The sequence below is a fragment of the Palaemon carinicauda genome, chromosome 3, assembly GCF_036898095.1.
Source record: "Palaemon carinicauda isolate YSFRI2023 chromosome 3, ASM3689809v2, whole genome shotgun sequence".
In the NCBI taxonomy this organism is placed as follows: domain Eukaryota; kingdom Metazoa; phylum Arthropoda; class Malacostraca; order Decapoda; family Palaemonidae; genus Palaemon; species Palaemon carinicauda.
In genome coordinates, this window is record NC_090727.1 from 199,056,662 (window position 1) to 199,084,161 (window position 27,500).

At 34.6% G+C, this 27,500-nt stretch overlaps 1 protein-coding gene across 1 annotated transcript in view; it reads left to right on the forward strand.

The window, feature by feature from the left end:
• LOC137638838 (uncharacterized) overlaps positions 1 to 20,226 on the forward strand; it is a 20,718-nt gene extending 492 nt beyond the window's left edge. The window contains exons 1-8 of the mRNA XM_068371242.1: positions 1 to 2,783; positions 10,021 to 10,134; positions 10,671 to 10,836; positions 12,136 to 12,234; positions 15,316 to 15,446; positions 16,123 to 16,298; positions 16,838 to 16,965; positions 17,416 to 20,226. The exon at positions 1 to 2,783 is cut by the window's left edge and continues 492 nt beyond it. Coding sequence (XP_068227343.1) covers positions 1 to 2,783; positions 10,021 to 10,134; positions 10,671 to 10,836; positions 12,136 to 12,234; positions 15,316 to 15,446; positions 16,123 to 16,298; positions 16,838 to 16,965; positions 17,416 to 18,931 — 5,113 coding nt within the window. The 3' untranslated portion in view covers positions 18,932 to 20,226. The remainder of the gene's footprint in view (positions 2,784 to 10,020; positions 10,135 to 10,670; positions 10,837 to 12,135; positions 12,235 to 15,315; positions 15,447 to 16,122; positions 16,299 to 16,837; positions 16,966 to 17,415) is intronic.
• The last annotated feature ends 7,274 nt before the right edge of the window (positions 20,227 to 27,500 follow it).

Below are 27,500 nucleotides of genomic sequence, written 5' to 3' on the forward strand. Positions count from 1 at the left end.
TGCCCAGCAAACAGAAACACAGCCACCAGAGTATTCCTCAGAAAGTGATTTCAAGAAAGACTCTGAGGGCAATTTAGAGATCAGTCTTGTCGATGAGGGTCAAGAAGTGTACCCTTTTCATTCATACCACTATGAACGACCTCAACCCATTGGATGGACGGATGCAGCAGGCATTTACATGGGTGAGCAAAGAGTGCCTCTTGTACCAAATAACCCACCGTCTTTATACTATTCTGTCGAGAATCCAGACGAGAGTCACGTCTCAGAGACAATCCACAAGATAATAACTTCACTGAACCAAAATACAGCTGAGGTCAAACTGAATGACCGAGCCCCTGTCCCCTTAATCCCACCAATTCCAGATGCTCAAAGCTTTGTAAATCCTGTTCAGGATACCCACTTCTCTCTTCTGGAAAGTGATCTGTCAACAGAGAGCTATATGAGTGATGCTTTCTTGCAAACTGTCACAGGCGGCTTAGAAACTAGCAATATTGCCAATGATCTATCAGTGACAGTAAATGGTTTCCAAACAGAGACCTCTCAATACTCAACATTTGATAAGGATGTAAATACTCATCATAGTGACCCCTTGCAAACACATCCAACTGAAAGAAGTGACCAGGAAGCTACTACCACCATCTTTGGAATCTTACCTGAAGTCCAATCTGATCCAGAAAATCTTGAGACAGTAACAGAAAACGGAGATGACAGCAATATTTTCAGTCTTGCTGTCACTGTTGTCAATGAAAGTACTGATCAACCAGACTTCGATGGTAGTACAGACATGCCATCTGATGATGAAACTACAGAAATACCCTTTGAAGAAATCCTAATCCAGAAAGAGGAAGCTATTGTCATGAATCTCGAAGAACTCTCTGAGATTAAAAAAGAAGAAGAAGAGCACCAAGTTGCACTTGAGATGGCAATGGCTGACATATTTGGTACTCTATTTGCAGATGAGCCTGAGGAATCTAATAAAGAAAAGGTCAAACTTACAAGCAATGACAGTTCAAAAAGCTCTGTGGTGGAAGCAGATGCAGATCATTCAGTTAATGATCAAGTACAACAGAATTCTAACACAAGTTCAATAGTAAATTCAGATCTTACAGAACAAGAGAATATGTCTTCTTCTAACACCAATGATGAGGAAAATGCTCAAGAGAATATAGATTCGCCAATTTCTTTAACCACTGCACTGGAAGGGGACTTTGATTTACCCAATGACCATGACAACACGCAAGTCTTGGGTTCATTGACACCCACAGGCCTTGCTGCTTCTGAAGATTTAGAAGTATCTGATGATCATCAAGAAAATCAGCAACAAGATACAGATTTTATATTGCCTTTCAATCTTTTGCAAGAAGAGGATTCAAATAAGCCTAAAAAAGATGAGGAGGAAAATATGCAAAACGAAGTAGTTTCTCTAAATCCTCCTGTACTCACACCCCAAGGAGTTTTAGATTTGTCAATAGTTGATAAGCAAGAACACTCTCAGCAAGATACAGATTTGGAAGTGCCTTCAAATCCTATGCAAGATTCCAATATGTCTAATAATAATGGGCCAGAAAGCACACACCAAGAACCCAATTTCCCTGTACCATTAGACTTTATTGCTTTGGAGGATTCAAACCAATTTACCAATTATGAGCAGGAACATATACAACAGGAAATAGGCATCCCCATTCCGTCAGGTCTTACTGTACATGAAGATTCAAATACATCTAATTATGAGCAGGAACATATACAACAGGAAATAGGCATCCCCATTCCGTCAGGTCTTACTGTACATGAAGATTCAAATACATCTAATGGTGAGAATCAAGAAAACACACAGCATGAGGGTGGCTTACCCATACTTCCAGACCTTACAATTCAAGAGGAATCAAGTATGTCTAGCAAGGATGAACAGGAAACAAGCATCCATGAACCTTTGGATCTATCAACTCATGAGGATTCAGCTGTACACAATAACATGGAGAAGGATACTAACCAAAAGGACTCAACATCACAAAAAGAGGTAGAAGCAACGCATACTGTAGAGGATGAGGAGGAGGAAGAACCATTAGATATCCACAGTGTTTTGAATGACCCAAAAGACGAGGCTGAAGTAGAACAAACGGTCCATTTTGAGACAGAAGGGGACGCTGCTACTGGTAACAAACCTTTGACGGTAAATGAAGATAAAAATCCTACTGAACAAAGCATCTTCAGTACCCTGTGGTCCGATTTCCCAAACACGAGAGGAGAACCAGAAAATGTGTCAGCCACAGAAACCTCTCCAGCACCAATCTACTCACAGGCTATGAATCCTGTGCCAATCGCTGCTCACCAAGCTGCTGGAATTTACATCAATAATGAAAAAGTATTCAACACGCCTGCTCCTGATGCTGACCCAGGGTACAAGACTCGGCACGACCCTCCAGAACATGACGACGGACTGCTTACCTGGTTTAGCGGCGATGACCCTATCATGATTTATGACCCTCAATCCTATAACACCACAGACGATTCGGGAGCGCAGGGGTTACTCGAAATAAACCAGCACCAGGAACAGCATGAACATCAACAGCAGGAACAGGAGGAGCAACAACAGCAGGAACAACAGGAGCAGCATCAGCAGGAACAACAGGAGCAGCATCAGCAGGAACAACAGGAGCAGCAGCAGGAGCAGCAACAGATTAGCTTAAGGGACCCTCAAAACCCCAGTGATAACGAGATCCCCGTGGGAAAACCACAAATACCAGGCCATGTACCAGGACCGAGGCCTGCCACTATTGAGGATGGTATGTATGATGAATCCTCGTTTTTAATGGAATTTTTTTTCATCCAGGCTTATCAATATACAACTATGTCAATACACCAAAATATCAATTTCATAATTTGTTAATTGTTTTTCGATACCAGTGGACTAATTGGGATACATAAATTTCTGCAGTAATTACGCCAATGAATGCCTGTAATAACTGTTCAACGTTAAAAATACAGAAAAAGTTTTCATTGGGAGAATCTGGATATTCCCAGGGAGAGGTTTTGCTAACTACAGCATATCAATGGCATTACATATTCATATAAGAAATCCTAAGATCATTGATTAAAGGGTTTTATCAAAGACCAGTTGATATAGGTTGGGGGATTTGTTTTTAAATAAAAGAACAATAACGTCAGAACATTTTGGTTTTGGTGAGGCTACATCGCAAATATAAAAAAACTTAAAAATTCAAGAGCTCGAAGAATTCTTATCTCTTTCTCTCTCTCTCTCTCTCTCTCTCTCTCTCTCTCTCTCTCTCTCTCTCTCTCTCTCTCTCTCTCTCTCTCTCTAAAAATCAGAATGTATCGAATTTATATTTTAGATTAGGCTACATATAATAAAGACCAATTTCACCATGATGTCTGGAGATGTACCTTTATTATTTCATTTCATTTCATTATTATTAAAGTGAGAAGCCCGACCCAAGCCTAAATAATTCCAATTTATTTCATCTTGACCCAGAATCATACTGACCTACTTAATGGGCAAAGAAACTTTCAAGTATTTGAATGGATAAATGAAATTGGAGAAATCTAACAATTTGACGATGTATTTTTGTTTATATTGTTTTTGTTGTTGTTTCTACTACATCAATATGTTTTATGTTTGAGTTATCGCACACTGCAAAGAAATCTATCGGGGAGGGAAAAACGAGCAACCGGAAATGACAGGCAAATTGCAGTGGATCATTTTGTTGATTCACCGGATTGTTGACCTAGATCAAGGAACGGGAGACAAGAGACAATCTCCGTCGATGCTTTGCAAAGTAAAGAGACTAATGATGAGGTGACAATAAGAATATAGCGATTAAAATAAAAGTAAAAATTATTTTGTTAAGAGTAGTAATCTCTCTCTCTCTCTCTCTCTCTCTCTCTCATCTCTCTCTCTCTCTCTCTCTCTCTCTCTCTCTCTCTCTCTCTCTCTCTCTTTCTCAGTGTCAATATCCAAGGTGTCTCTGGCGACATTAACAATAAAGCAGGAAGCTAGTTGTTAGTAGTCTGTTGTGGATCATAGAGAGAGAGAGAGAGAGAGAGAGAGAGAGAGAGAGAGAGAGAGAGAGAGAGAGAGAGAGAGAGAGAGAGAGAGAGAGAACAAGAATGACCAATCAATGCTCTCATAACGTATAATTGCAAACGAAAAGACCTTGACGACAAAATATTCAACTCGCCATTCTGAACTTATTTATGATATCAATAATCTCTCTCTCTCTCTCTCTCTCTCTCTCTCTCTCTCTCTCTCCTGTCTATCTTTGAAAATCTCTTCTTGTTGTTTTTATTTATCATCACTTTTATTCCTTGCGCGCTTGTCTTATTTGTTGTTCTTCTGGTCTAGAACACGAAAGAACAATGATAATATATACTGAACTTCATCATCCTCAAAATTTATACGCTTTAGTAAAATATAAATAGAAACGAACTCGTAGGATAATAATTTGCTATAAAGTCAGTGTTTGATATTGGGCATTTATTTATTATTTTTTATTTTTTTTTTCTCTATTTTCTATAATCTATATATTCTTTGATTATCTGTTTTCACTATTAATTTTTTCCCTCGTCTTTTTTGCCATTCCCCATTTTATTTACATCCGCCAATGTAGAATCTTCCTGGGCAACATGGCAGTCTGCTAGAATGTTCTTGTCAATCTGTAAACGTCCTGGAAATTCAAAATAACTTTGATAGCTTAGTTGGAAACGATGAAACTTTCTTAATACCTAGTTTCTTAAGATAGAACCTGAAGGATAGATAATACATATTTTAAATCTCTGTACATCATATTTTAGGAAGAATTGACTGACAGTTCTCGTAAACGTAGTTTTTTGTATCCAATTTGATGATATTCCAAGTAGACTGTAGCGCCATATACGATGGATGCTGAGAAATGGTTTATGAAGCTTTAGTTTACAATATGGTAAACTGTAACAACAAATATCTTTTATCCCTTCTTGGAGGCTGTTTCAAAAATCAGGAAACACCATAGTATCATGTGCGTATTTGAGTTTCATTTATTCCTTATTTTAAAACCTTGTTTTATTAGTTGCTGTGCATATAAATCTTTTTCGTTCTATATGAAATATTTTTCCATTTTCTCTTTTTATCTGATACATTATGTATTTCATAGATTTATCTATTGATAGATTTTATAGGAACATTTGGTTATTATGAATAATAGTGTTAATGATAATAATGGTTATAAAGAACCTAGTAACTTTTGTAATTAAGTTTGCTCAGAGAAAGAGACTTACATTTCAATTTCAAATAATTATGATAAACCAAATTTTAGAATCTAATATTTTCATTATTTTTTATATATGCATGAAGCCTCCACGTGGAGTTCACTCGTTTATATGCCAATTTAGCACTAACATGCACATGCAAAGAAATACGAACACACACAATTTATATATATATATATATATATATATATATATATATATATATATATATATATAAAATATGTATTTGTATATATATATATATATATATATATATATATATATGTATATATATACGTATGTGTATACAGTATATATATACTACTATATATATATATATATATATATATATATATATATATATATATATACACGAACACACACAATTTATATATATAAATATATATATATATATATATATATATACATATATAATATGTATTTGTATATATATATATATATATATATATATATATGTATATATATATATTTATATATATATATATATACATATATATATATATATATATATATATATATATATATATATACGCTTTACAGTATATCTCTCTTTTTACTTCTCTATCTATCTATCTATCTATCTATCTATATATGTATATATATATATATATATATATATATATATATATATATATATGTGTGTGATATATATATATATATATATATATATATATATATATATAAGACTCAATTTACATTTGTTTTGGGAAATTTCACTGCTAAAGTAGGTCAAAAGAAAAGAGGAGAATCAGCAGTAGCTAAATTTGGTTTAGGCACAAGGAATGAGAAAGGAGACATGCATGTAGAATTTGCTGAAAGTTACAATCCTAAAATCATAAACACCTTCTTTTATAAAAAGGGACATAGAAAATAGACATGGAGAAGCCCAAATGTAGAATCGTAAAATTAAACAGATTTTATTCTCAGTGAAAAGGTCAATTTAGTTAAAGACGTAACAGCGTTAAGCAAGTTAAAGTCGAGCAATCATAGAATGGTGCGAAGCCAAATTTGTTTAGATCTAAGGAAAGAGAGAGAGAGGTAAATTATTTTCAAGAAAAAAAATAAACCCACCTGTAATAAGAGAAAAATCTGATGAGTTTAGTTTAGCAATCCAAAATGGGTACTCCCAGCGACATAATGAAATGGAAGAAAGTAAAGAAAAAATGAACAGTAATTTAACAAATTTTGTATTGGAATTAGCACAAGAAATAGGTGGAAGAGTTTCTAAACAAGATCAAGGAAAACTATCAGAAAAGATCAAAAACCTAATAATGAAAACAATTAAAATGAGGGTAAAATCCAAGAGAGATGAATTTGAATTAGCAGAGCTATCCAAAACAATAAACAAACTAAAAACCCAAGATATTCATAAACACAATCAGACCAGAATTTAGGAAACACTAAAGAAAGGAAGGAGCATCAAGTGGATGAAAAGAATATGTTTGCTTTAGAGAATGAAAATGGAAATATTATCCACAATAGAGATGGAGTAATAAAAATTGCAGATAATTTCTATGCAGTGTTTTACAATAGGGATATAAGAAATAACTTTGCCAATGGATATAATGAAATACCTCAGCCAGCACCAAACGTAACTGTAGAAGAAGTAAAGAAAGCATTAAAAAGCAAAAAAAGAGGCAAAGCGACAGGAGAAGATGGCCTAACAATTCATTTAATAATAGATGGAGGAGATTACATAGTAGTAAAACACCTGACCTCTACACCAAATGTCTGAAAGAATGCTCTGTACTTACAGCTTGGAAAATTCACAAAAACGAAGGCACAGAACACCTGAAAACATACCGCCCAGTAAGTTTACTCTTCGTAATATAGAAATTATTTACAAAGATCCTATTAGGCCGAATACAAAGACTGCTAAACTTTAATCAACCAAAAGAGAAAGACAGCTAAACTTTAATCAACCAAAAGAGAAAGACAGCTAAACTTTAATCAACCAAGAGAGTAGCCAAGCTTTAGAAGTGGGTATACAACAGCTGACCATATCCATGTAAAAATCAAGAGAGTATGACAAACAACCATGCATAGCATTTATAGACTGAGAAAGTTTTTGATTCTGTCAAAAAAATTAGCAGTAATGAAAGCCTTCCAAAAACAAGGAATAGAATAATCTTATATTAGAACACTAAAAGATATATATATATATATATATATATATATATATATATATATATATATATATATATATATATATATATATATATATACAGAAAGAAGTCTACAGTAATCCTAAAACTACACATTTTTCCTAAATAACTCACACCATTCCTAGAAAAAGTTTTCACAACTTTAGATTGGGATAATGTTGGAAATAATATTAATGGGAAATGCCTCAACAACTCAAGATTTGCATATGACATAGTTGTGTTTAGTGAATGATGGGAGGTATTACAAAAGACGATAGAAGATTTGAATAAAGAAAGCAGAAAAGTAGGGCTGAAAATGAACATGAGTATAACTAATATAATGTTCAATTAAAATGCAGAGACAACAAATAAGAGTTTTAGACGAGCCTCTAGAGATTGTTAATGAATATTCGTACTTTGGACAGAAAGTAATCGTTTCCCAAGGACATGAGACCGAAGTTAAAAGAAGGATAACTTGAAAGAGCATTTGGTAAGAAAAGATGGGATTATGAAATGTAAAATGCTACTTTCTCTAAAAAAAAGCAAAAGTATTTGATGATATGGTCCTACCAGTATTAACTTATGCATCACAAACTTAGACCTTTACTAAAGCCTTAGAACATAAGCTAGTTACAACTCAAAGAGCCATGAAAAGAATAATGATGGGAATAACACTAAGAGAGAAATAGAGCAACATGGATACCAGAGCAAACTAAAGTAGACGATATTCTAAATTGTAAGAAAAAAACAAAAAACAGACTCGGGCAGGACATATAATGAGATGAGCATTAAGAATAACAGAATGGGTTCCTAGAGATTGTAAAAGAAGCAGGGGAGGGAAGAGAAGACGATGGATTGACGAGCTAAGAAAGTTGGCGGGCGTGGACTGACATAGAAAGACCATAAACATGTGGAAGGACATGTCTTAAGTCTTGTTCTGCAGAGAATTAGAAACGGATGATATATATATATATATATATATATATATATATATATATATATATATATATATATATATATATATATATATATGCATATATATACATACATATATATACATACATATATATATATATATATATATGTGTGTGTGTGTGTGTTTGTATAACCTCAAAGTAGGTAAAACGTTGAATTGCATTATGTTTTGTCTTCCCTCTAAGGTATAGTCAACCCCATCAAAAGCAACAACCTCCAAAACACACACACACACACACATAACTATATAATTACAAGCCCCAGTGGCGGGCTATGTACCCAAATTCACAAGTCCAACACAAAGACACGAATTTATCGAAAACGTCAGAGAATAGAGATATGCAACCATTTTCAAGCGTGCGAAGCTTATTACAATTGTGGCACATTCCTTTTGAAAAGACAGTCATGCCAGTGGTGGAGCCTAGATGCGTCCTTCCTGGATAACCCTGAACAAGAAAAGCAATGAAGGACACCTTGTGGTCTTCAAATATGTTACAGGAGAAGAGAAAACATCGGTCACCCAGGATTATTGACAACTCTGATCTCATCCCTTAAATCTCCTTTGAACACCTTGTGCATAATTCAAAGAGAATTATGCGCTTGGCCTCTGATGGGTTAATCCCTTACAAGGGGAATAAGCTGAAGATCACCGTCGATTATAATTGCCTTTGTATTGATGTGAATGGGTATATGACTCTCATTTAAGTTACTTTCGATAAAAACATAATTTTCTTTATAATCCTTTAGTTATTTTTAGGTAATTTGTTTGGGAATTCTCTAATGAATGCGAAAAAATCTTTAACTTCCATGTTTTAATTTCCGAGAACATACATACACACAAAGACACACACACACACACACAAAATATATATATATATATGTGTGTGTGTGTGTGTGAGTGTGTGTGTGCGTGCGTATGCTTGTATTTACTATATGTAAATATGTGTGGATAAATGTGCATGTTGTTATATGAGTTTTACAAGATATTATAATAAATAATTCTAATGTATTTTAAGGAATGTTACAAATAATAATGCCCATCACAGGGTGTTCGTGATCCTCAGGGTATTCACACAAATAAATTGTACCAGAGTTTGCTGTTGTTTTCATAATTAGCGGCTGAGTGCAATGATCCATAAAGATCTCATCATGAAAAAGGTCAGCTTCTTTAGAAAGTTGCAATGACAATTGGATCTAGAAGAAACTTTTATATTTTTTTAATTAAAGATTAACGAGAAAAAAAGTTCTTTTAAATTATTTTGTGAAAATTAGTTTGCATTAAAAACTTTCATGTCTTAGAAGAGCAGAAAATACTCCTGAAAAGTCTTCATGTTTATGGAAAAGGAAAATCACCATCAAGTAAAAATTTCATGTTACTGTTGAAAAAAAAAAAAATATAATGGTAGGCTTTCCTAACATTTTAAGATGGAATTATTAGAGAACACCTTCATAACTATAGGAATGCGAAAACATTATCCGCATGAAACTAAAAGAGATAGACTACCCTTAGATCGTCAAAAGAAGGGACTCTCTCTCTCTCTCTCTCTCTCTCTCTCTCTCTCTCTCTCTCTCTCTCTCTCTCTCTCTCTCTCTCTCTCTCTCTCTCTCTCTCAGATGTTTTTTGTTTTTATCGTTCCAGATATTGTGCCTATCATTGAGAACAATTTTAAAGACGAAGCCAATGTCACGATCAACAACGGAGGTGCCGTTTTCCACAACGTTGTGCCGGACCTTCTCCACAAGTCTACATGTCGTAAGTTTTTCATGACCTTCATTTATTTTCCTATTTAGTTTTCCTTATAAGATAACTGAATGGTGGATTATAACCGTTGTATCACACATGTCTTTCCTAATTGTGAGTACCTAAACTTGCGTGCGATAACATATTTAAACATTGAAGAGGATTTGCCATGACTATACAATACTATTGAGTCGACCGGGGTGTTTGCTTGCCGTGAGCTGTGTGATTCGATGGAGCAACTCATTCATTGATTCATTTGATTAGCTTTGTATTATTTCTAATATTGATATCCTGATTTTTGTAACTGCCTAAATAATCCTTAGTTCTTCTATCAAATTATAATCTTTAATCTTTTTTTGAAGTTAAATTAAGAGCAAACAGATTCCCATGACGTGTCAAATACTCTTCTCTTTTTTGCGTTATACGTCTCAATCGTGTCTCATTTAAACAAGACAGAATTATTTTTGTCTGTTTCACTGTCGGCCACCTTGAATCAACCTGAAAGACTAATACATATCTCAACTATAACATCCTACGACACCTTGCAGGATGCGGTCTCAGATTCACCCAAAAGATCGTTGGGGGCCAGCCAACGACCATCGAACAGTACCCGTGGATGGCAGGCATCACCAGCAAGACCGACGACTTCACCTTCTGCGGAGGATCTTTGCTCAACGACCTATATGTCGTCACGGCTGCTCATTGTCTCTACCAGTGAGTTGGAGAGTGGTGTGTCTGTGGGTCGGGAGGGGATGCCTCCATAAAGAAACTTTTGAATTCCAGTGGACAAATTTATTCGAAGGGAAATACAAAGTATTTGAAGGGGAATATAGCGACTAAAGTCACAAGTAAAGAAAGAAACTTTTAATATAATAGCTTATTATATTTTTTGTGTAATCAAGCAATTTAATGTTGTGTTTTGGCAATTTTTTTTTATTTTTTTTTTTCCATAAAGGTAGTAAAACCGGACACTATAAAGCCTAGGATCCATTGCTCTAGAACTAGAGCCTTTTATAAGATTCAATCTAAGATCTTCTGATGTTGCCTTTAATGATTCCATAGTTAATGCGTGGTAGGTTACTCGTTTTGCAGATTAGGGATCAATCACTGTTCATTTCCTGTGCAATGTATAAGGAAGCCCTGACGATTGGATTCACTATGGTTCTATAATTAGATTTTAGACTAAATTTGCGGTGTGTCGTTAATTTTACTAACATATATCAATACGTTTAATTAATTCGTAAACTTTATTCTTCTAGAAGCTCACAGATACTCATATTGGCTCAATATGCAGGTTTCTTCTTATATTCAACATTAGACCAATTTCAATTTGTGGATACAGGAAACCTACGGTCCTTTCTAAATATTTATCCTGTTGATTTTCATACCGTACCCGGTAACATTTATTTTCTTATAGAAAATAAAAAAAGATAAACAAGTTAACAACTTGAGTGCTGTCATCATGCTAAATGTTGTTTATAGAAGATATACAGTTCAATATAATTTTCTAGATCCATAAATGACAAATTTGACAGCCCCGGACTTTAGTAGTCATGATTGATCGGTTTGTGATTCGAACCACCCTTTGCATTCAGACCTTCCCAGCTACGCAGTATTCGGTGGCCCCGGTAATAGGCCTACTATTTTTTTCCCCCCAAATAGCTTACTTCTACACATTCTAGTTCCATTCTATCTGTGACCAAATTGTACATTGATCTTCCCAATCAAATAGTAGATTCAATGGTACTTTAAAAGTTCAAGCTTGGTGTAAATGCTTTTTTATTGAGCAGGTTGACTATTGTATAGTTTATATTCTACTTAACATATTGTTTTTTATTTGTTCTCTTTATATTTTCTAGAATGTTTAATCTCTACATCTCCAATTCTTTCTGCACTGGGCGGTTTAATCTTGTGAGAGAGGCCCTAAAGCTTATACCATTCTGTTATCCCAGCTTAGCAAATAATGATCATAATTATTATAAGAATCTCTTTCTCTCTCTCTCTTATTTTCAGACAGTATCCCGAGGACATATACGTCCGTTTCGGAGAGACCACAAGAGACGTCTACAAATCGTACAATGTTGACGTAGAGAGAATTATTATCCATCCCAAGTAAGAGACTTGTTTTCCACTATTTAACTTTAACTGAGATCACATACACTGCGGGATTTTAGAAAAAGTTTAACGGAGCGCATGGTAGAATTCAAAATTTTTATGAGGGTATTGAGAATATCTTGATGTAGTTTGCTTGGGAAGTTCCTTGTTTATGACTTTTTTTTTCTGTGACTTTCTTGTGATAGGACTCGATTATATACCTATGGGCATTTTTTGTCAGTTTATATGCATATAATATATATATATATATATATATATATATATATATATATATATATATGCATGTATTTTTATATATATATATATATATATATATATGTATATGCATGTATTTATATATATATATATATATATATATATATATATATATATATATATATATATATATATATATATGTATATATACATATATATATATATATGTATATATATACATACATATATATATGCATGTATTTATATATATATATATATATATATATATATATATATATATATACTGAAGAAAGACAACGTTGGATGGAACATTTTACTGACGTTATGAATAGGATATATGAGGGGAATAATTTGATTGATACACCTGAAGTTGACGAAGACCTTGATGTGCCCATGAATGAATTCAGTGTGTTTGAAGTGAAAGCTATCCTAAAAAAACTAAAGAAATGGAAAGCCCGGGATACGATGGAATAACTACCGAGAGGATACTGGCCAAAAATGAAGTGACTCCGAGACTACTAACAAGATTATTTTGTAAAATGTAGCATGCAGAGGCAAAACTTGATGAATGGGAGTTAGGAATGTTGGTGAAAATAGCAAAATAGGCAGACCTGACTGATTGCAATAATTACAGAGGCATAACACTTACGTCATTTGTTATGAAGACATACAGTACAGTATGCTTATTCTAAAGAGACAAGAGAGTAAGATTGGTGAAAAGCTGAGAGATGAACTAGCAGGATTTAGAAAAGGTAGAAGTTGCGCTGACCAAACTTTTATTTTGAGACATGTACAGTAATGCGTAGAATATAGAAACCCCCTTTTGATGGCATTTGTGGACTATGAAAAAGCCTTTGATAGTGTGCACCGGCCAATTTAGTGGGGAGTCCTGCGTTATTATGGAATTCTTCTTAAATATGTAAATTTGATCAAGTCTGTTCATAAGGACAGAAAGTGCAAAGTTAATGTTAATGGAGTCTTATCAAAGGGATTTCCAGTGAATAGCAGAGTACTCCAAGGGAATGTTTTGTCACCTATGTTATTCATCCTCCTCATGGATTTTGCAATGCGTAGAACGGTCAGAGATGGTCGAGAAGGATTGGACTGGATTGGTGATAGGAATTTAGCAGACCTAGAGTATGCTGACGATGCTGTACTTGTTAGCAGACCACCGCAGGATTTGCAATGCTTGCTTACCAAAATGCATGAAATATCACACGAGGTTAGGTTCAAGATAAATAGAAGAAAGACAGAGATAATGAGAACGAAATATGCAATGAAAGAAGAAATACCATTGGAAGGAGAAAGGATTAATGAGGTAGAATCATTCAAGTATTTAGGAACTAAGATCTCCAATACAGGGTCTTTAGAATTAGAGTTTAGTGAAAGATTGAAAAAAGCAATTCAGACAATTGCTACGTTAAGTAAAATTTGGAAATCAAATCGCCTGAAATTACATATAAAAATCAAACTATATATCAGTTTAGTGAGATCGGTGATACTCTATGGACACGAAACAAACTCCAATAGATTTAGTAGATTTGAGAACAAAGCCCTCAGAAGGATATTGGGAGTTAAATGGCAGGACAGGATTAGAAATTAAACTATAAGAGAGATTACTTGAGTGCCATATGTGGGTGAGATCATGATGAGGGGTAGATGGAGATGGTTTGGGCAGGCTCTTCGCACTCCCCAAGAGAGATTAATTTACCAAACGGTCAGCTGGGCTCCACAAGGCATTAGAAGAGTTGGAAGACCCAGGCCTACATGGCTGAGGACTACGAAATGCGAAGTAGGAGATGGTGAATGGAGAGGTATTGAATTAAAAGCTCAAGATAGAAACGATTGGGCGAATCTAACCGAGGCTCTTTGCATCAATAGGCGTAGGAGGAGATTGAGATGAAGATGATGATGATATATATATATATATATATATATATATATATATATATATACATATATATATATATATATACATATATATATATATATATATATATATATATATATATACATATATATATATATATATATATATATATATATATATATAAGTATGTGTTTATACAAAATGTATACTATAATCATATAGTAATGTGTGTATATGCCTATATATACATACATTTATTTGTTTATATAAGTGTATATATTTTTTCATTCAAATTCCTACATCATGAACCTCCTTGTTTTCTCACTAAGCAGTTACAGGTGAGGTTGTTATCCCCACGCCATTTTGCTAGACAATTTCTTTGGCTATGTTTGCATGAAGATTGTTATTAACAATGCCGTAAGGTAAACTGTCTATAAAATAAAAAAAAAAAAAAAAAAAAAAGGAGTTGTTCTAGAGTCCTCTTGAAGATGTCAGAATAGACGAAAACGGTCAGGATTCGTCTACTTACAAATATTCAAGTCTTCTTGAATATGTCTGTCAGACTAGATGAAACCGACCAGGATCCATATGTTTTGTTTCAATAGACAAATAATAGGGCTGTGGTGGCTGATGTGGTAACGTCCCTGACTGGTGAACACCAGACTGAAGTTCAAGTTCTGCTCAAACTCGTTAGTTCCTTTGGTTGCTGCAACCTCGCCAACCTTGTGAGCTAAGAAGGGGGGCGGTAGCCTGTAGGTCTATCTGCTAAGTCATCAGCAGTGATTGCCTGGCCCTCCTTGGTCCTAGCTTGGGTGGAGAAGGGGCATGGGCGCCGATTGTATGATCATATGGTCAGTCTCTAGGGTTTTGTCCTGCTTGATAGAGCAATGTCACTGTTCCTTATCTCTGCCATTCATGAGTGGCCAATAAACCTTTTACCTTTAATAGATATAAAAGTATTCTGATATGCGCAATGCGTTCTGTTTACCCAGATACGACGTGAACATAGTCTACAAAGCAGACATTGGTCTAATTAAGCTGAAGCAGTCCATTCCCCAATTCAGCCCCCAGATCTTCCCCGTGTGTCTTTCAGTCGGGAAAGAAACCTACGCTAACATGAACGGTAGGAGTCAAGTAAAGAACTACTGTACTGTCTCTTTAGGAAATTTCCTATTTCTTTATTATCATTGTGATCTACATGGTTTTTTTAAGCTTTTCTTTAAACGAACATAAAAATTTGTTTTTATATGTATCTACATTGTTATTTTAGAAGTACTAAATAATAAATTGTAAAAATATCTCAACAGATCAGCTCTCTACAAAAATAAAATGATTTAAACTTTAGCCCTGCGTTCTTTCAAAAACACTTTTTTTTTTAATTCTTTATTAATTTCCCTACACATAAATTTCTATGCATTACACAATTTTTATTGTACTGAAATATAGGGATGTCACTCTTTTATTCATTCTAATATTATTTCCATGCTAGTCGATCCCAGCCACTTGTGTTGTTGCCCAATTATCGTTTAACATCAATTACAACCAATGAAGTTGTAGCGTAGTAACTTGAACTCTGGGAGAAATGGGTTATGAAAATATTACCAATTTAAAGACAAAGTTATTGTCCATTTCAATCATTTCTCGATATTTTCAAAATCAAACATATCGTTACATCATTACATCACTAAATTATCATTAACTTGAAGAGCGATTTGAAAGAACGGTTAGTTTTTTTTTTTTTTTTTTTTACTGAAATATTCTTAGCATTAGAAGAAACTGACCTGATGACGTTATTTCAGCCCAAATCTCCGGCTGGGGTAGGAACAGCTTCGGTGGCGATGTCACCCAAGGTCTCATGGAGGCGACCGTGAGGGTGCTCTCCACGAAGAATTGCCGGAAGAATTCCTATTATGAGAAAAAAGAAGTCCACAATAAGGTGGTATGCGCTGCCGGAACTGACATCGACGCCTGTCAGGTAAAAGATAAAACGATCTTCATCTCATTTCTATGAAGCATGAGAATCTTCCTGGATCATCTCTCTCTCTCTCTCTCTCTCTCTCTCTCTCTCTCTCTCTCTCTCTCTCTCTCTCTCTCTCTCTCTCTCTCTTAACGGTAAGTATTATAATATCATATTGAGCATATCAAAGTATCTATGCATGTTTATTATAATGGCAAGGAGGATAACACTGCATGCATTTCTAAGAGCAATTGGCAACCAATGAATCGGTGTAATTAGTTAAAGGACAAGAAAAGCCAAGCGGACATAAACAATCTGAAAATCAGTTTATATATACTATATAGCCTCCTCATTTTCAAACGTTATATCTATATGTACATAGTTATAAAAATAATAAAAAACATACATGCATATACTATACATTTGACACGATTTTTTAATCATACAGAACAGTGATGATACGCACAACCGTTAATGCATATATACATATTTATATGTGTTTTGAATTTCTCAGAGACATTTAATTAGTAGTTTCGAATCTTATCTTCTGAAAACAGGGTGACAGTGGCGGGCCCTTAATGGTCCTCGAGAGGGACCATTACAAGCTGGCTGGTGTCGTTTCTTGGGGCATTGGGTGTGCTCAAGCGGATTACCCAGGAATCTACACAAGAGTCTCCTCATACAGGTTGGTATCGAATAGAATTGATGACAAATTATCAATAAAACACACTGTTAGGTAAGATGATAAGACTAAAGGTAACGGCGATAAGGATTCTGTTGTTAAAGTAGGCCAACTACGTTAGTTTTTGAAAGCGGAACATTCATTGATCTTATAGAACAGCAAAGTTTTGCCGGTTTGTCAATGATTGTCGTCACGCTCTTTTTTTTTTTTCTAATACAAAACCGTAGTAGTGAAGTGATGAAGATATAATTACTCTATTTAGGTAGTCCTCAGTAGTACCCCTTTTTACACAATGATTGCTCACTGATATGCAAAACTTTGAATTTTCTGTCATAATGTAGCAATGTGGGTTTCTGATGCCATACTGTAGCTCATCTGCTGTTGGCTAGTCATCAAAAACCTCTTGACTCGCTTAATATTACAACTCGCTAAAATCTTTCTCTCATCTTTCAGCAAATGGATCCTGGCCAATATCAAAGATGGAATGGGTTGTCGTTACGCGCCAGGTAAGATGTCTAACAAGAAAAAGAATAAAAAGAAGAAGAACAAGGACAAACTTCACTTGGGCTCAATTCTTAACAAGAACAAGCCGAATAGAGATGGAATGAACGGCGGCAGTGATAGCAAACCAAACAAAGGAAAGGATAAACCAAACAAGAAGGATAACAACAGGAATAAAAACAGTGGTAACAAGAACAAAAACAAAGACAAGACGCCCGGAAAGCGATGGCAGCAGCTTTTTGGCGGAAACAACAAGAGAAACGGAAGCAAGAAAAAAATGAAGAACCAAAATAAGGAAACCGATGTTGTTCACGGGAATCAAGAGTCGACTAACAAAAAACCTGTCACTGTGGTCGAACAAACATCAGACGCTGATCAGTTAGATATAACAAAACTGGAAAATGCCCTGGGGCTGGGAGAACTTGAATATGCCCAAGAAGAAATTCCCGTCGATGACAGGAAAAACAAGAAGAATAAAAACAATAACAACAGAGGAGAAAAAAGACCCAACAAGAGAAACAAAAACAGGGATAGTAAGAATAAGAGGAAAAACAACCCTAAGATTACTCAGCAGACATTAGAGGCTGACGAGGACGGTGTGACAAAACTAGAGAATATCTTTAATGAAATGGATAACCCACAGGAAGACATTGCTGTTGTTGACAAGAAAAACAAGAACAGAAACAATAACAACGCAGGGGAAGATACAGACCAGGGTGCTTCTGGAAGACCCAACAAGCGAAACAAAAACAAAAATAAAAGGAAAAACAAAAACAAAACTGAGACTGGCCTGCAGACATCGGATGCTGACGACCAGAGCATGACAAAACTAGAGGATGTCTTCATTGAATATGAAAGTCCTCAGGAAGACATTGCCGTCAATGAGAAGAAAAACAAGAACGGAAACAATAAGAATAACAACGGAGAGGGAGGAAGACCCAATAATAGAAATAAAAACAGAAATAGAAATAATAGGAAAAACAAAAACAAAAACAAGAAGCAGACATTAGACGCTGACGAGGACGTCGTAACAAACCGAGAGAATGTTCTTGACCAACTTGAAAGTCGCCAGGAGGACATTTCCGTCGGTGAGATGAATACCCAAAACATAAACAATAACAATGCAAGGGAAGAAACAGACCAGAGTACTGATGAAAGCCCCAAAAAGAGAAACAAAAATAAAAATAAGAGGAAAAACAGAAATAAGAATCGCGAACAGACATTGGCCGTTGAACAGGATGACGAAACAAAACCAGAGAATGTCCTAAGCTTCATTGAAATACATCAAGAAGAATTCACTTCTGGCGATGAGGAGATCATCAGCATAGATAACAACAATAACGAGACAAACAAGAACAGAAGAAAACAAAATGATAATAAAAATAAAGAGAGTAATAACCAACCCACTGACTGGGACAACCTAGCGTCTGCCCTAAAAGATATCGGAGGTATGAATGTCAGTGAGTAGAAGCAAAGAATCAGACTTCAGTTCCGTCTTCTAAAATGTGAGATTAGTGTATGAGCTTTATAGGTCTTTTCCTTACCAGAGTGAGAGAGGTCACTTCAAGCCTTTGGCATTAACTCTAGTTTCAGGTCTCTTAGGGTCACTAGACCCCAAGCGCTTTATGTGAGAATTCATCCAAGAGAATCCATAGTTTGTTTGTAAGAAAGATAGAGAAGTTCTGCTTACAAGCATATTATTAAGCTTTGGTTTATCAGAAAAAGAAGATAAGAAACTACTTTTCCCAGAAGACAAGTCTCTAGAAACATTATCAACCCGTTGGTTTCGTTTCGGGTTTGATTCAGAATGACATGAATAGCATTTTCTTTCCCCATTGATTTAGACGTGTCAATTCTCCTAACCTTTTTTCACACCCACATAATTATGTTTTAGTCTTTTTTTTTTCATATCAGCGAAAGCTAAAGAATTTATCAAATTGTAAAAACTAATTATATCCAGACAATCAGACAAAGTGATTCAGACAAAATGTAGGGAAAAACAATTGTTGTATTATGTACAAAATGACCGTTCAGAAACATTGGCCTACTTTCCCGTCTATCTTCGGATTTTCCTTAGATATAAACTCTGCCTAACTCATAATTGCATTGACTTTCAGTATAAGTTAATGAACAAGCATTTGAACCAGTAAGTTGGCTTCTTGTAGAGACCCCTTGTTGGCAGCTGTCCTTAGAGAACATTAATAGAGGCATATATAACTGTCTTATTTAGGATGATATCGATAGACGAGGCTTGTCTATTTTCTTATCTTTTCAGAAAGAAAGCAGGTAACTATTTATTTTATCTATTTAGTGGTCTATCAATTAATTCATTCAAATGTTAACCTGTTTATGATATTACTTTACCTAAATCCCTTTCAAACACTTGTTGAATCCTCGTTGAATATTTAGTTTTATGTTTTATCTTGTTATCCCCTTGATTTTCTTGTTAACAGATGTTCATGGTCTTATCATTGACGCTGTTAGATTTATTTGTTAATTGTTATCCTTTCTAAGATGCTGAGCATAAAACTTCACAGTATTGTTGTGCATTAAAAGTATTTATATTTAATTCACTGACCCGTCAAGGTCCCTCCTTATAACTCCTGGTTAAGTTTCCTCTTTGATGGAACTCTTTCAGAACCAAAGCTTCAATATTTATTTCTTTTTTCTCATGTTGCCAAATTTTCCTTGTATTTATTTTATTTATTTCTAATTTATTTAATTATTTATTGCTGTGGCATTTTCCTTAGCGAATTAAGTGCTGCATTTTTTAATAAACGAAAACATGTACATTTTTTTACTTTTGTCCTTTGAAATTATAAAGAAAAAAAAGTTTTGTTACAGGAATTTTCTCTTCCATGTCCTCTGAGTCAAAGATTTGATCTTGCATGAACGGTTAAATAAGTCGGAAGTACATACTCCAATTGGCAGGAACACGTTCTAGAGGTGAATCCTTCCTGCTACTACTACATCTCCCACAGAGTGAAATAAGAGATAAAAGTATGAAAGATTTGGAAAATCTTCAATATAGGATAAAAAGAAATGTGTATGAACACCCAGCAAGTACTCCATATTGGGACATCTTTGCAGAAACAGGGTAATGCGTAAGACAGAAAAAAATAAAAATTCCAAACTGAGAACAGTAGGCTAAGTTGCCAAAACTGATGATAGTTAGGTAATATCCCACTGATTTCAAAGTTCAATGGGATAAAAGTAAAGATTCAGAATTTCCTTATTACGTTATTTATGGTACAAGTAAATTAAGCTTAATTACAATAAGATTAAGATTAGAAGTTTTGCACCTATCTATAATGCGGTAGAGAGCCCGCAAACTTATTTTGCAAAATGAGCAGTTATGAACCGGGAACCAAGATGTTTGCAAACATTGAGACATGGGATGTAATAAAAGAAAAAGAATTGAAAGAACTAGAGGGTACACAGTACAAAGTTATGAAAGGAACGTTTGAACAGGTTACAACCATACCTTACTTGTGGTTAATAACAGAAACAGGAATATGGTCAGTTGGAAATAGAGTAAAGTATAAAGAGGTGATGCTTTTTCATAACATTAGATGTAAACGATTAGTTAAGGAGATAGCGGTAGACCAAAGAAGGGAACCATATGTGGATGGAAGGGGGAAAAGAACTATGGTGAAGAAATATGAAAAGATATGATATTAGAATTGAAGAAGTAGGGAAGTTTAAGAATTAATAACGCATGAAAGAAATAAAAAGTAAAGTGGCAAATGAAATGAATACAAAAAATAGGAGAAAAGAAACCAGAAATTACCAAAATGAAGTTTATAAATAATAATGCCAAAAGAGATTACATAGAAGAACTTAACACTAAGGAAGCAGCAATAGTTATGAAAACAAGGTTAAACATGGCAGATTTAAAAGAAAATCATAAAGAAACAGGCAATACACAAACCGTTTCAACATATTAAGGTCTCCCCACTCAGAAAGGGAGATTTATATATATATATATATATATATATATATATATATATATATATATATATATATATGATATAATATAATATAATATATATAATATATATACATATATATATGCATATATGTGTGTATACACACACACACATATATATATATATACTGTATATATATATATGAGTCTATATATATGTATATATATATACTGTATATATATATTGGTGTGCTACTGTCTTAAGCACACATTTGAGTATGAGTTGTTTTCAGATGTATTTAAATGGTTTACTGAATACATCTTAATGGTTTTTAAGTTTTATTATGAATAAACAACTGAGTTAAACATCTCCATCACTGGAGGAAGCTGTGTTGGTCCACATGACCAATTCTGGTGAAGTTTAGATATGAACTGAACAAATTACCGATATCCCAAATATCGTATACTTGCTTTAATTTAGCTAAGTGACGGAATCGGAAGACACCTGCATCCGGTGACGTCACAAACTTTCACACGAAGAGACAATGTGTTGACATTAAGAAAGAATGGCAACTCAGCATCTTACATCCTGCTTACAATTTGAATGACTATAGCAAATCTCACGGTTAGCTCTTCCAACCAACATGACATATTACGTCATTTGTTTTAAACATGTAATATTAACTATTCTAATCATTACATTAGCTCGGCCAGCTATCTCAATTTTTTTACAAAAATTTAACAACAAGCCGAAACATGGTTATTAGGTGGACATACGTATTATTCATTGTTTAACATTAGCTATATCCAACTGAGGACGAATGTCCAAATAGGCACATCAAAAAATAATAACAATAATGCATACAAAAAAGATATTACCAAAGCAAAAAGAAAAATGCATGATAAAACCAAGATCATATATATGGTACATTGCTAGCAAATGATTACATGGTACCAAAAAACAAAACAAATTCTGACTTACAAATGATTCGGTAACTTGATAAAGAATAATTGTTACCTTTGTCAGAAACAAGATACTCAATTTTTAGTGCACAAATACGAATTCCTGGTACGTACACGTACCACGGTTTCGTACATATATATATATATATATTTATATATAGGGCTGATACATTTTATTAGATGCCCATAGATTCTGTTATATAACTTATTATATTTTTTTTTTTTTTTTTCTCTTTTCTTTTTTAACATTCCGGCTTATATATTTTTATTAGATGCCGAGAGAAAAAAATGATTTATATCCTTTTTTATTTTATTTATTTTCTAAATGTTATTTTAAATGTATTTTTAACAATGCAAATGTAGAGAATTTCTTTAATTACATATTACTAGCGTACTAATCAGCTTTTCATACAAACATCTTCCTGACAAATTACTCCCTTAGCGAATGAGGTGGCCACTCATACAGCTTTGAACTGGATCAAGTAGGGGGTATTGTCAGGGCTATTCAACTCGTTCCTTTGTAGCTGCTTGCTGTGCCGTAACCTACGCCAAACAAGGATGTTCACGGCGATAAAAATTAACACCGTTACACAAAAACTAGCCAGTAATATAGGGTGAAGAATCTCTTTGTAAGTCGGTGACAGGTGGTCCTTTTCGGTAAGTTTCATCAACCGCTTTGCCACACTTCCGTTGTAGGGGAGAGGAAGTGCGGGCATTGTAGAGGTCCACGTGAAGTTCGCGAAGTAAGCTCGTTCTCTGATGATTGTCCGTAGACCAGTCACCATGGAATTCGGGGAAGTCCCGATACAGCCATCTGCTGCGACGAAGATGTGGTTGAAGGATGTGGATCCGTCAGGGCATGATACATTGAAGCCGTCCTTGTCGTATCGTATCCACGAGCCATTATTTAGTCTGCAATTGAATTCTTTATTGTCAAAGGGATAAAGCCTATCCAGACAATTTTCACTTGTATGGGAGAGAGCACCGTCTAGCACTATACCTAACTCGCATGAATCCATCAAGTTTTTACGGAATTCAAATGAGTCAGCTGTACATATTTTTCTATCCATTGCGTCTGAACAGTGAGTTAATTGATTTAAGTCTTTAATGACCGTATATGCTTCCTTGTCTGGGGAAATCAATACGTGTCCTGTCAAACTGGATATTACTGGATTTGAGTGATTCGTCATGAAAGTCGGAAATGGTGATATCCTGTAAGATTGCCAGGCATCAGAAGAATCAAAGGGAATTGTAATCCTAATCTTGTTATTATCTACGTTTACTGTAATTAGGCTGTAATAAAATTCTAACCTATGTTCGTCTAACAAAGGAACATAGCCTAGTTTATCCCTTCCGTTCTCCAGAACTAATTTTAAGTAACGTATAGGCAACAAATGGGGCGACAATACACCTTTAGTTGCTAACGTGATAGCTTCTACATAATCCTTGGATTTCTCAATGAAATGTGCAATTCTGTTATGTATGTGATCTATCTTTGAATCATAATACGTTAATGTTGCCAACAAATCTTGTACTTCCATAATTTGAACGATATTATCTGAATGTTCATTTAACAAATCCATAATTTTATTGATTGAAGCTAACTGATCCCTTAGTTCTGACATAATCAATTCCTCTTTATGAGTCAAGAACTCAATTTTCTTATTTTGATTACTAATTTTAAGACGATTGGAAAGTCCTAAACCTAAACTTGCAACAGACCCAAAGATGCTTAATGCAGCATAAATGAACGGATTCCGTCTTTCTTTATGTTCATGTCCTACAGTCCACATCAAAAGGTCATAAGCCAAAGATCCTGTCTCTCCAGTCTTATTTTTCAAGTCATCAGATAGCATCTCTGCAACTTTTAATGTTGATCCAAGCAAACTCTTAGTAGTCAAATGAAAATGTCTCCTATGCAACTCATCCAATGATGCAGAAAACCTTGAAATGGCGGTTCTTAAGCTAGTGACATCATTCTCTTGAAGAAAAATTGCTTGCATATGCACTTCGACAATTACGTTGGTTGACGTAATAAAAATGTCTTCTTGTCTTTCAACTATATTGCCATATTTAAAATATATATTCTTAGTCTTAGAACTCATCCCATACGAAAAAAATGTCTGAGCGAACAATATCACTCCCAACAACAAAAAATTCATCTTGGAAACCTGTAACGAGAAAAAACATATGTAATTACTCCTGTATTAAAAAGAAAACTTTTAGTCACAAAGTAAAATTTTTCCTCACTTCTTTTCCTCTCTTTTCTTTTTAATTTCTTATGTGAGACAATGGTACTATTCTCTCATCCGTGGGTTGGGCTACGTTTTGAATTCTAAACCTATTGGCCGTTAATGTTTCCAAAATGTTAAATGGGCCTTCAAACTTAGGTGTTAGTTTATAGTTGAGCCCTTTTCTGACATTGATTTGAATATAGATGTTATCACCCACGTTATATGTTTTAGTTGGTTTCGCTATTTTATCATGATTCCTTTTCATTATGATTTGTGATTCTTCTAAATTCTTTCGAAGGATATCATATCGACTTATACTTGCATTTATACATTCTTTTAAAGGATTTGATAGATTAGTTGTAGGCGTTAATACATGGAAAGGTGTTCTAACTGGGGTACCATACAATGCTTCATGCGGTGACATTTTAATTGATATATGATATGAATGATTCAGAGTACTCAGTGCCGCCGGTATTGCAATATCCCAGTTGGGGTCTGATCCCCCTAGTGTTACCCTTAATATATTTAATATCTTCCTATTTGCTCTTTCCACTAGCCCATTCGACTCTGGGTGATATATCATGGTATTAACCTTCTTTATGTTGAGGAATTCACACAATGAGGTAAGAAAGTGATTATTAAATTCACCACCCGAGTCTGAGATTATCATGTGTGGAATTCCATGTTTACAAATGTAACACTCGTAAAACTTCCTAGCGCATTCAATCGCAGTTTTAGTTTTAAGCGCTATTAGTTCTGTATATCGAGTTAAAGCATCTATAATTACTAAGAGGTGCTTATTTCCTCTGTCTGACTCGTAAAATCCTGTTAACAAATCTAAATGTATTCTTTCAAAGGGTTGATTGGGAACAGGATAAGCTCCTAAGCTGACAGGTGTTTTCGTATGCCCTTTGTTTTCCTGACATGTGCGACAATTAGCTATGTGTCTTTTTATATCTGTAAGCATTGTATGCCAATAAAACAATGATTTGGCTTTCTGTGACATTAATGAGAACCCAGGGTGTCCATGTAATGGATTTGAATGCAACCAATTCAGGACAGTGGAAACAAGTGAGTTTGGTACTTCTACCTGGTCGTTAGTTACATGTGGTGTATTGCAGGTTTTCCTTGTCACAGTCCTACACAGAATATTATCTTTGATTACATAATTCTGCTGCTTATACTTTATATATTCTTTTTCTTTATGATTGCCTTTCAAAGCATTTATAATTGTTTCTATTTTCTGATCTTTTCTTTGCTCAGTCTGTAACAATTCAGCACTCCAGCCTAAATCTTCTTGTTCAGATATTGTTTTTACAATAGGCATGGATGTTGATATATCTATTAATTCAGCTAAAGACTCCGTACAAGATGACACGGGGTTGCGTGATAATGCATCCGCAATGATATTTGCTTTCCCAGGTAAATACCCGATTCTTGCGCCAAAATCTTGAATGATTAAATGACACCGAGTTCGTTTAGGGCTGTGATTGAAGCCTTTAAAGAACTCTGTTAGTGGTTTATGGTCAGTAAGAACCTTAACGGGATAACCGTAAATTATGAACTTAAAATGCACTAGCGAATTAACAATAGTTAGTCCTTCCTTGTCTATTACTGCATACTTACTTTCGGAAGTTCTCAATTTTCGAGAATAGAAAGCTATCGGGAAAAACTGTTTATCATATTGCTGAAGCAATACCCCTCCTACTCCTAAGTCTGAGGCGTCTGTTGCAATGAAGAATTCCTTACCGAAGTCAGGAAATTTTAAGATAGGAGAACTACACAGTTCATCTTTCAAAGTATTAAACGCCTGTTGATGTTGCTCAGACCATATGAAATCTACGCCCTTCTTCGTAAGATCAGTTAAAGGAGCGGCTATTATTGAATAGTTGCGTATAAAACGCCTGTAATATCCACTACAACCCAGAAATTGCTGTATTCCCTTGACATTAGTAGGTATGGGAAAATTACGTATAGCCGACACCTTATCATGGACTACTTTAAGACCTTGGCTTGACACCATGAAACCCAAATATATTAATTCTGTTTTGAAAAATTCACACTTACTAATCTTTACCCTTAAGTTATGTTGTCTTAATCTCTGTAGTACTAGTTCTAACTTACGTAGATGTTCCTCTAAGGTGTTGGAAAAGATTACAAGATCATCCATATAGGCATGCAATATATCCCCTAACAAGTCTCCAAACACTATGTTAATCATTCTTGTAAATGTTATAGGAGCACAACGTAAACCAAAAGGCATCCGTAAAAATTCATAATGTCCCCTGGCTGTGCTGAAGGCTGTATATGGGATACTATCTTCTTCTAATGATATCTGGTGAAAGCCTTTAAGTAAGTCCAAGCTGGTAAAATATTTATTCTGACCTAACAAAGACAAAATATCGTCAGTACATGGCACTGGGAATCGATCAGGGATTGTTTCCTCGTTTAGACGACGAAAGTCGACGCAGATACGCCATGTTCGATCTTTTTTCGGTACAACTATTAAAGGAAAATTATAAGGGCTATTTGATTTTCTAATGACTCCTTCCTCTAACATTTTACCTACTTCATCATTTATTTCATTCTGGAATTTCATAGGGAGTCTGTACGAGGGTACATATATAATTTTCTGTTTGTCTTTTAACCTTATTTGATGCTCGATCACATCTGTTTTTCCTAAGGATCCATCCGTAGTGGAAAAGACATCTGTATATTTATTTAAAAGTTCAAAAATTTTCTGCTGAATTTCTTCGTCTTGAATGTCCTTACTGATTTTATTTTTAATAGATCGTAAAAGGGATTCATCCGCAACTGATTGAGAGTGATTGATTTCAGCAACGGTAAGAATACGATGTTTATAAACTTCTACATCCAAGATATGTTAATTTTTGTGAATTACTAAAGTGTTA